At 35.2% G+C, this 11,780-nt stretch overlaps 2 protein-coding genes across 2 annotated transcripts; both read right to left on the reverse strand.

The window, feature by feature from the left end:
• Positions 1 to 253: 253 nt before the first annotated feature.
• On the reverse strand, positions 254 to 1,061 carry LOC148696578 (uncharacterized). Its single transcript, XM_088693230.1, has one exon. It carries the CDS (start codon positions 966 to 968, stop codon positions 456 to 458), a length of 513 nt encoding a protein of 170 aa, XP_088549356.1. The 5' UTR covers positions 969 to 1,061; the 3' UTR covers positions 254 to 455.
• A 5,605-nt stretch (positions 1,062 to 6,666) lies between these two features.
• LOC137723268 (uncharacterized) lies at positions 6,667 to 7,583 on the reverse strand. Its single transcript, XM_068462426.2, has one exon. It carries the CDS (start codon positions 7,520 to 7,522, stop codon positions 6,815 to 6,817), a length of 708 nt encoding a protein of 235 aa, XP_068318527.2. The 5' UTR covers positions 7,523 to 7,583; the 3' UTR covers positions 6,667 to 6,814.
• Between the last annotated feature and the right edge of the window lie 4,197 nt (positions 7,584 to 11,780).

Raw genomic sequence — 11,780 nt, forward strand, 5'->3', positions numbered from 1 at the left:
AACGATTAATTGATAGGACCAAATACATTGCTTAAATTTTCCACGCACGTTAGAATGTGATTAACAAGAACCTAAGGCTGTTTTCAAGGAAAGGAGCAGCCAACCATGTTCCTTGTCAATATGTTATCGATATTGTAATGATGTCATAGCTACTAAATTAAAGCTTGCTGACATGTTATCGATAGGGCCCTGACAGGCTGACACAAAACTAATTTGTTTAATCAAAGAATGACAGATGATGCAGAAGAAGAAGGAAGAAGAAGCAACAATTTTAATTCATAATTAAATTGGAATCAAATTAGTACAACCTTAATCACATATCAGAACCATTACATTGTCAAAGGAATGCCCAAATCAAACAACTTAATCAGTCACATATGAAATCATGTTGAAGTCTGCAATTAGCAATTAGAGAGTCTAAAAACGAAACGGTTATCAAACGGACGCGCTAAAATTTATCTGACAGTGGAAGCAACAGCACAAGCCCATGACTTCAGGTGCTCTTTCATTGCCATATTATCACTGATTGAAGGCATCCCATAATTTGCATTCTGATATTCTCCAAACCTCTGATTGTTAAACCCACAATTCCCCTCAGTCGTCCGATTAAATGACCAAGAATTCCCATTACCCACTTCCTCCGCACGATCATCAAGAACCAATGTATCTAGCTCTCCAAGAATCTTCCTCTCTCTCTGCAGACCCCTCTTCCTCCTCCTCCTCCTCCTCTTTGCCTTCTCCGTTGACCTTTGACTTGTGGAATCATAATATTCCACCACCAATTCCAAGGAATCTGGCTCCACAATTTCTGGTTCGTCGCATTTGGGGCACACTGGAGTTGAAATTTCAGCCCTTGGTGGCGACTCCGTTCGCCTATTTTGAGCAACGGGCGACATGGGTTTGGACGAGAAGACGTTGCCGAAGAACCAGAGCGAGTCAAAGCTCTCCGCGACTCGCGAATCGTCCATGTGGAACGACGCCGGCCCGAGTCACAGAATCACAAAGGAAGGAGCAGAGAGACCGCAGAGCTTTGTAGTTGGGCGACACTAGCACTTTCTACTTGGACTGACCTCAAATATTCTCATTCTATGTTCTGGATTGACCAAACTGACCTTACCCACCTGAGAGATTCTGTGAGGAATCTGTGAGGGTATTTACGTCATTTGAGCAGCAAACAGTGGGCGGCAGGTTTACGTTGTTCGAGTGCGGTGGGCTGAAAAATTAACCAACGGTCGAAAATAACGTGGGAAACGATATGATTGCATTAATAATTGTTTTTTTTTTTTAAACGAGATATTATTGACACTCCAAAAATCTTATTTTACACTCCTTATAAGTGTATTTTTCTTTCCTAATATATAAAGTTTGGAGTGTAGAATAAGATTTTTGGAGTACTAATAACAATTTCATTTTTGTAACAATTTCATTTTTGAAACGGCTAAGTCTGATTTCGATTTCTCTCTCTTCTATCACAGTCACTGATCTCTTGTTGGAAAATATTATTATTTAGATTTTCTTTAATGTTTGGTATTTTGAGCTTAACCCGTTAGTATTAGGGTTTTGTTTCCTTGCCTATTAGGGTTAGGTTAGTTTTCTATATATATGGTACTTTGTAACTTTATAGTATAACAAGTCATTCACAATGTAGTCTCTTGGGATTCGGTAGCCATTTCGGCATTTCGTTTGTTTAATAATATTCTATTTTTGTAATATTGTTCGTCACACACTCTGATATTCAACTCTAACCTTTATTCTCCAAAAATCCTAGATCTCAAAGCATTATAGCCACCAATCAACTTGGGGCCGACGACAGCCCTTCCTCCCGTCTCTCCTTCCCTTGTTTGCCACCACGTCGCCCCTCTCCCTCCTTTTGCCCGGCACATTACCTTTGTTTCCTTCTCCTTTTTCTATTCCTTTGCCCGCGCCTCAGACGCCCTCCTTGGTGCTACCTAGCATTCCATCCCCCTCCTCTCATCCTCTCTCCCACTTTTTTGCATACAACCCTCCAAAGCTTTTTGGAGTCTTCTTTCCAAATCTGGTGTGCCCTTGACTTTGACCTTGATTAGTGGTTGTAGGTAAAATTTGTGGTTTTGGTTGGTCGGATCCACCTCCTACGACTCGATTTTCATAGTGGTTGTACGCTTCTCAGCCAACCCTCGGCTAAGCCGCCATACAGATCTTTGGTGTCTTTTTGATGGAGGTGACAAATCTTTCTAGAAGAGGTGTAGCCCTCGGTATGAAGATGAATTGATTGCTGATTTCATTCATTTGAATATCGAGTTTAAGAATGGGATAAATGAACAAACTTTGAAATAAAAAGCAAATAACTAAGACAAGTAACACCAAGAATTTACATGGTTCGGTTATGCTTTTACATTCACGGGGTAGCAACAACAATATTTCACTATATAAAGAAGGAATACAACAAATAATTTTGACAAGCCTCTAGGATTAAGACTGACAAAAAACTTGAAAAAACAAGACCAAGAATATACAAACTCCTATCTATTTTCTTTTCCCTTGCACACACTTTGTCATCACAATTTTCTCTCACTTTAACTCCTTGAGTAGTATAAAACTTATCATTTTGCTCCAATTCAAAACTAGTGCAATAGTTCGTTTATATATACATAATAAAAGTCTTCTTCAACAAGGATTACTAATCCTCATTGGAATCTAGTTATTAATCCTTCTCCAATTGAGAAACCAACTCCAATTAGGAAACCCACTCCAATTGGGAAAACAACTTTAATTGGGAAAACACTTTTATCTTCTAATAATATGATTCCTCATAGACTTAGGAGAATTCATCATGGGCTGGAAAAACCGAACACCATTCTCGGATTAGCTAATTATTGTTTTGTGGTTGCTTAGGCAATTTTTTGGCCTTGTTGTTTTAGCAATGGTTGATGTAGCCTCACTTGTTTCAACGATGGTTTTGTGTGGACATTCAATGCCAATCCGTCGTGTCTATTGTCTTTGCGTCGAATTTGCATTATTTGTCATTCGTGTTTGTGGTAGTTGTTAGTGGTAGCCATGTAGGGATTTATATGATGTGTTAGTTGTGCAAATTTCTCTGTGATCAAAGATTTGAACACTGGAAAATATGTAACCAGTATGAAACTGAACTTCAGAAAATGATGTACTCACAATCGATACAGGCACTTTGAAATTACAAGTCTTAAAATTTAATCAAGCATTGACATGTAAAAAGTAGAAAAGAAAATTTCCATTATTTATCAAACATATGAAAGCGAGATAAGCAAGCCTAAACCCCTAAAGAAAATTTTAATTTCCCATCCCTTAGAAAAAAACTACAAAAATTTATTTTACATGAATTTATTTTCGTATAACAAACATAGTCGTAGGTTAATTAAAAGCTTAACACTATGTTTGGATGAAGAAAATAAATTTGGAATTTTAATAAGTGTTTTTATCACAAATGGTCCCTGAGATTGATTAAACTCATCATTTTGGTCCCTCACTTTCAAAATCAATCAATGTGTTCCTGACATTCACTACCCCCATATCAATTTGGTCATTCTATTAAGATTCTGTCAACTATCCTATTAGTTTGCATGTGGGACCCATAAATCCAATGAAATGGTTACACGTGGATTACACAAAATAAGGGATTTTATTGCAAATGGTCCCTGACATTGATCCAACTTCTCATTTTGGTCCCTGAGTTAAAAAAACCGATAAATTTGGTCTCTGACTTTCACTACCACATATTAATTTAGTCATTTCGTTATCATCAATATTTTTTCGTTTGTATGCTAATGTGGTCTCACTAATCCAATCATATGGCTCCACACGGATTAAATATAAGAAACAATTTTTTTTTAAGAATGAACCAACGGGTGAGTATTCTATGCTGACATTTTTCTCGCATCCCACAAACCCAATTGGAAAAAAATTCAATCTAAATTTGATAAAATTGAATCCAAATTCAATTCAAATTTGTTAGGATTATAACCAACTAGAGAAAATGTGGAGTGAGCTTAGGAGGCCAAGTACTTTAGTGGTGTCAATTCTTTTCTTTTTTAGCATACCTTGATGAGGAAGAAGATGAAGATGACGATGACTATTTTATTCTTTTAGTTTTGGTATTTCATTTCTTGTTTTACTTTTAGTTTAAATCATTAAAAAAATAGTTTCTTGTAGTTAATCCATGTGGCACCATATGATTGGATTAATGGACAAATATTGACGAAACTTTAACGGAATGATTAAATTGACGTGTGCCATTAAAAGTTAGGGCCCAAATTTATCGATTTTTGAAACTCAATGACCAAAATGAGGAGTTGGATCAATGTCAAGAATCATTTGCGATAAAAACCCTTAGTTTGTCTAATCTACGTGTCACAATTTCATTAGATTTGTGGGTTCCACATACAAACTAATAGAATAGTTGACAAAATCTTAATGGAATTACGAGATTGATGTGTGGTATTGAATGTCAAGGATGACCTTGATTGATTTTGAAAGTGAGGGACTAAAATGATGAGTGTAATCAATCTCATGGACCATTTGTGATAAAAAAAAACCCTTTAATAAAAATTAGAATTTATAAATTAACACGCACCAATTCCAGTGTTTGGATTCATAAACATAAAAATTCTAAATTTCCACGTGAGAAAAAAACTTGAAATTTGAGACATTCAATTCCCAAGTTTAAATTCCATGCAAATATGTGCCATTTCTGAATTTTCATGAGTGTGAGAGTTTAAAATAACAAATTCCATCATTTTAAAATTCCGTTATTCCGTCATTTTAAAATTCCTTATCTTAAATTTCCTTATCCAAACAAAGTGTAAAAACAAATTAACAACGAGAAAACTATAGCACATCGCACAGGGGAGTGATCCTTAAATGTATATTCCCATCTCTACCTAGCACGATGTCTTTTGGGAGCTCACTGGCTTCGAGTTCCGTAGGAACTTCGAAGTTAAGCGAGAAGGGGGGCTAGAGCAATCCCATGATGGGTGACCCATCGGGAAGTTTTTGTGTGAGTTCCTAGAAACAAAACCGTGAGGGCGTGGTCGAGGCCCAAAGTGGACAATATCGTGCTACGGTGGTGGAGCAGGTTCGGGAAGTGATCCGCCTCGGGCCGGGATGTGACATTCCCAGTAAACAGAAAAATGTGGGAGGTCCCGGATTCAATGCTCCAAGCTGGTAAGTCTGCGTAATTGTGGCCAAGAGCATGGTGAAATTTCCTATATCCTCTCTAGACCCGGAAGGAATGGATAAACGTAAATTGCCACTAGTTATTCCCTACTAAACACATGAACCATGCCACTAGATTCCTTATGGATTCATTAATTCAATAAATTAAACCTGCACTTTAACTCACAGAAACCCAACTCATATTCAACAAATCTCTATCGCTCATCATCACGAACCCAGTACGCAGGTTTTTTTTTTTTTTTTTTTTTTTTTTTTTTTTTTTTTTTTTTCCAACGGTACGCAGGGTTTGAAATACGTAAAATCATTTGTGTTTTGATCGTTTTCTTCAATATCATGATCTAGTTCTGCTCCGATCCTTGATATGCGTAGTGTTTGATGAGCTTGGTTGTTGAACTCAAACCAGACTAAGACTCATAGAGCTTCATGACTTTATCTTCTGCCATCAATGGCGTGGCGGCTAAAGAGATATTAAGAGCAAATTGAGTTAACAAGATTTTTGCGTTTACAATTATTCAATTCGTATTAGGTAGGCTGCACATAAAATTTAGGAAATTTTAATGAAAAGCTTCGGTATTGTTCACTTTAACAAAGAATCACATTTTTACACTAAAAAATCAATCCTGATACTATTCATTTTACCCTTTATTTTGTTTTAATAGTTAAAACTCAAAGTTTTCAGGTCATTTTCATTAGTTTTCCTTAAATTTTAAGTGAATTAACTCTTTTTTTTTTTTTTTTTTCCTGTTTTGGAAAAGTAAATCAACTCGAGTTAACAAGACTTTTGTTATTTAAAAATCTGATACCCGTACATTAATGATGTAAATTACCTAGCTGACTGGGTCTCAGGGCCAAGTTGTCAAACCCTAAAATGCAAAACCAAACTCAACTAACTAAGCCCACGTGAATTAACACATAAATAAATACGATTAGTTTTTTATTTTGGACTGAGATTGACCGTGATTATCATATTAAACTAAATGATAACGATAGTAACAATGATTCTTAAGATAAGATATTAGATATGCATGAGCAGAAGTAGATATGCTTCGTGGGGGACTCGGTAGGTTAGGAATTTCAATGCTTTTTAACTTTTCTCTCCACTTGCCAAGATGTTTGAATTCTTATTCCTCTAGTTGGCTCGATTATGTATCATTTGACAGATAAGAGGGAAAATGCCCCGTCAAATTATGCTTCAAATTAAAGGTTCTTTTCATCACAAAAGGAATGGCAGTAGGGACTATTAAACACAATTTAACATTATGACATTTTGCAAGGTGTTTTGCAGCTCAGTTTGTTAAGAGCATTCATCAAAATATTATCGAGATTTTAAGTTCAAATTTTTTTTCTCGGCATTGTTCATATATAAAGTAAATAACAATGAATGCTCGAGAACAAATCGAAAGAAATTCTTATGTTGCATTGCTAAGGTTTTCCAAATTAGAATGCCGAGGAGGTTAAGCACGAGCATTCATAAGCTGATCAAGAAAAAGTTTCTACCTTTTATTTGCATTTACAAGATTGTAGAACAATGTTAATTGACATCTTCTGTATAAAAACTGTTGAACAAAAATTGAAGCCAAACAGAAGGAAAAAAGATACAAAAATCTTAGAACCAGGCTGTTCGTCATCTAACTGCAGAAGCAACAGTATGAGCCCACCATTTGAGATTGTCTTTCATGTCAATTTCATTCTCCAAAGCGGGAAACCTCCAATTCATCAATGGCTTCCCTCTCTTCCTCTTCTCCCTAACCTTCCAAGCTTCAGAAAGGTACGGCCTTGAAATTGCAGACTCATCAAAACTCTCATATCTGCTATCATCCTTCTTTCCCAATCTTTGCAGCCCAGGAATGATTGAAACCAAGTTCGAATCTTTATCTTCCTCTGAGAAAACAAAACCAAGATCCATAAACCCTTTTAGCTCTTCAAACTGAAGGTCCGTCAAGCTCTTGCTCTCACTCTTCTTCTTTCTTCTCCTCCTTTCAACTTTCTTCGGTGTTTCTTCTTCTGCACATACCTGTTTCTGGTTTTCGATTTCCCCGGCTTCTTTTCCGGAAAGAACAGTTGAGAGCTTCGGTCCGTCGAGGACAGAGTCCGGCGAGAGAGAGTTCAAGTTGAAGGTCGTTTTGGAGCTCAACTCGTCGCTCATGGATCTGGTGTGCCCGGTTGGAATGCGTAAAAACTCTGGCTTTGATGGTTTTTCTGGGTTTTCTTCGATTTCATGATCTGCGTTTTCTTCAATCCTTGATGGGATTGGTGAAATCGGTTGTTTTTTGATGATTTGGAGCTCAAACCAGAAAGAATCATATAGCTCCATTACTTCGTCTGCTTCCATCAATGGCGAGGCGGCTGAAAAAAATTAACAGTTTTTGTTTTTGTTTGTGTTTGTGCAAGTGCGTGTGTGCAAGGCCTCTTAAGTACACAGACTTCCCTTCAAAGTTACGTAATTGCCCTTGGTCTTGCCTGATATTACAGAAATAATTCAACATGTCATGACTCATTACACGTTTTCCATCCGAGTCTTTTCTTTCTTTAATAATTAGATTTGATTGATTTTACTTTTATTTGCCGAGTGTAGTGTGTACATTCATAAGCCATATGAACGTGTAGGGAATTAATGCGTGTCGTGAAAAGGTTTTTCGAATATGCTGGGCTCACGGCTCCTTGTGGTTGAATTTTCTTTCTTTTTTATTTTTAAGTACGTAGGATTCATGAGTTTTCAAATATCATATTATTTGTATTATAATACTTGCTGTATTAGATCGTGTTTTCAGCACATTAACAAATAAGTAATGCTAGGAAGTAGGAAGACTCAATTTAAAGATTAAATTTTGAAAACTAAAGGACATGAAAGTTGATGATTGATTTATTACTTAAACGTTGATAGACGTATTCATTTATATTGGTGACACATCATTTAGTTTGTAATTTTAATCTCCCTAGCATTACTCTTAAAAATTCCTCGTTGAACTTCTGTGAACATTGTGTGGAAGTTAGTAGATAAAACCCTAGATTGTGACAAAGTTGTTGCTTATGTGATATATGATTATTTGTCTGCGCTATAAACCACAACACCTTGTCAACGTAGTTTATAGTTTTACGGTTTAACCCGTTCTATCTGCTTGATTTAAAGAGTTTTTCAAGTTAGACTCACGTAAATTTTCATTCGTTACTTAATTATAATTGTGCAACTTGTTACATGCGCATTATTTCGTTGTAAAATTTAAAAGAAAAGCCGTAAATATGGTTGCGATATATATATATATATATATATATATATATATATATATATATATATATATGTTGGTGGCATGTCTTTCATGTTAGATGACATAAGTGTGCACCTAACAATGGCAAATCAATGATATGACCATATATAGCAATGATGCTTGCTTCTGAATTACACAAATCTAACTGCAGCTTTCATAAATAGGGTTCATGCGCATATATGTATCATAAAAGCGGCTTGGTCCAACATTTGACATGCACTTGCAACCATACAATTGGGTAAGAATTGTGTGCACCGATCGAGTTATCTATCTCCTATTCAAGTAGATAGAATCAAATTATTGAATTGGACAATCAGTGTATCGAAAAAGTATTACACAGACTATATATGGGGACTCTTTGTGGGAGCTTAAAGGAAAGTATGGTTCTGTTGAGCCAAAGAAAAAGGAAGCACATGATCATGAGATTGAGCACTCTTGGGACCATCTTTTTGGGGGATCCCCGCTACTTATGATCATGTGCTGAAGCCTGATCTTCTCATTACAATAATGTGATATATATATATATATATATATATATATATATATATATATATATATATATATAGGATGATACTATCCACACATTCATTTTTATTTTCCACACACTTTTTTTGTTAATTTCTATTCTTTTATCTTCTTCAATTCTTCAATTCTTCAATCTAATGATCATAAATTGAGAGGAGTGTGTGGAAAGTAAAAATACGCACACTCCCATATATATATATATTAGTATTATACTCATTCATGAAAAGCAGATCTTAATTATTGAATTAATGTGATGAATAGTATAATCGAACTAATAATGTTTCAATTTGTGATACATTAATACATTATGAGTTTGATTTTCGAGCAAACAAAATTAAGTATCACAAATAATTTATTCATAAAGGTATGGTCTAAAAGAGAAAAGCTCCGATCATGTGGCTTTAGTTTCACAATAAGCAACTACGGTTGCAAGGAGTGACAAGTTCTATGAGCTCTCTGCATTGGGTACGTGTGAAGAAAATGTTAGAAGTAGACTATAGCAAACTACAAGTCAATTAGGAGATATCATGTGAAGGTTGAGAACTTTGTGTAAGAAGATGTTTATTGTCTCTCACGTCAGAAAGTTGATAAATCTTACAAAATTTATAAATAGTTGGTTATTATTTTTATTATTTCAATTAATTTCAAGATAAAATTTCGAGTTTTTTCATGTTATCGTAATATCTCGGTTTATATGTAAAATCCGATTACTATATGTATTTCATATCACCTATAATATTTAATAACGGTTAGCTATGTGTTTGACTTTGAATCTCGGTTGTGCATTAACAAACTGATTAGTTTTAGAGTGTAATCTCAATGAGAGTACATAATATAACAATTAGTTTTATTACGGAGGAACCAGATTTTAAAGAATATTCTCGTACTAAGATGAATAAACCCAGCTGGCTGGATCAGTGAGTCAAAACTCATATGCGTCACGTTTTGACTAAATAATCCAAGTTTACACAGTTCACACTACACGTACCCCTCCAAACCCTAGCTCCTCCTCCTCCTCCCTCTTCTTTCTTCTTCTTGTTAATTTTTATCTCTTGGAAAAATTAGGTATAAACTAACCTTTGTTAACGAACTATTGAAGTCAGATTAAATGCTTATACAGATGTTAAAGAAGTATATACATATTTATTTCCCTTGACTGATCGATGCTTGATTATTGATTAACAAAAAAATATATATTCTTCTCAACTACGGAAGAAGGTGGCCACATCAAAACTGGTCAACCCTATTGTTTGATCATGCACCTATAAGTGAGTTATATAAGTTCAACGATGAATTTTACGGCACATGTATTCTATTATAGTGATATCTTATACTAATATAATATAATGTTACAGATAAGTTTTTTATTGCATATATAATAATGGCACAAAACTATGATCTACGCGCCGCATCATGTAGGCCCTTCTCATATATATAAGTTAGGTGATCAACCTAAACCCATGTGGTGCAACCAAACGCTTTTATTGCTTTTTTCGTTTAGGCTAGTTGATATCAAAACACATATGGTGCAATAAGAAAATGAGCTATGCCCTATATTCTCTGCATGTTATATCAAAGAACAAAAAAAAGTCATTATATACTAATCTCTTCAATATTTGTGAGCTACATTATATATACATACCCACCAGTGATGCGTGCATATATACATAACGTAGTGCCCTAGTGGGAGTAGTATATCCTTTCCTGCAGTTGGGACGTCTTGCATGAGTTGGAGACGATTCATGATCACATGCATATATGGCTGGGTTGGATATGAGTTAACTTGCATAGCTGATGAATTGCGGGGCAAATCTCCTTTGGCAGTGAGCACAGACTACGTTTAATATAATCATATAAACATATATAACTGTATAGTATACATGCAGGTAACCAACTGCCAAAGGAGTAATTGCCCAGTAATGCATCCATGCATATCCACCTTTGACTACTGACCAGCTCACTCTCTCTCTCACTCAATCTTTTTTTTTTTTTTTTTTTTTTGCTATTTATTTTGCCTCTTCTGTCTCCTGTGGATTATCTCACCCTAAATATTTAGGGAGAAGAGGTGGATACTATATGTATATGAGTACTAATCAAGGGCCAACAGTTGTGACTCGTGACTTGATTTGGGGAGGAGTACAGAACGGTTTCAACATGTTTATATACAGTCATATGGAAAAGAAAAGTCTGGAACCGGCCATGCATAATAGCATATCCTGAGCACATCCAATTTACCAGCTAGTTAGATTAGTTTGTTGAGTAGTGCAGTGAAGAGAATATGTGGTCCTGTAGCTTTTATTCCATCGCCACGACAACCTTGTATAGTTTGCCTTATTTCCCAGTACTATCTAGCTAATATGCACATACGTTTGAATAATAAGAAAAGAAAAGATTAGCTACTACATTTATCTTGTAGAAAATAATTATTTTATGGATTTATTTATCTACTAGAATGATGTGTGTGTGTGTGTGTGTGTGTGGCTATATATATATATATATATATATATATGTATGTATGTATATGTATATTTAGTCGACTAGTTTCAGTAAAGGATTTATTTATTGAACAGCACCACACGTGAGGATGTGGAGAATTGTTTGACAATGGAAAGCTTAGTCGATAGAAACAGAGTATTCATATACACTATGATGTTATGCCTGATTACTTGTGTCACATATGAATTACAGAAGAAGTAAAAAAAAAAAAAAAAAAAAAAAAAGGTCAAACAAGAAAACTCAAAATCCGCCCAAAAAAAGAAAAATACTCAAAAAGGACTTTGATGGAGGAAGATCCAACAG

This window comes from Pyrus communis, chromosome 5 (assembly GCF_041283825.1).
Source record: "Pyrus communis isolate YQ-2024b chromosome 5, ASM4128382v1, whole genome shotgun sequence".
Classification (NCBI taxonomy): Eukaryota; Viridiplantae; Streptophyta; class Magnoliopsida; order Rosales; family Rosaceae; genus Pyrus; species Pyrus communis.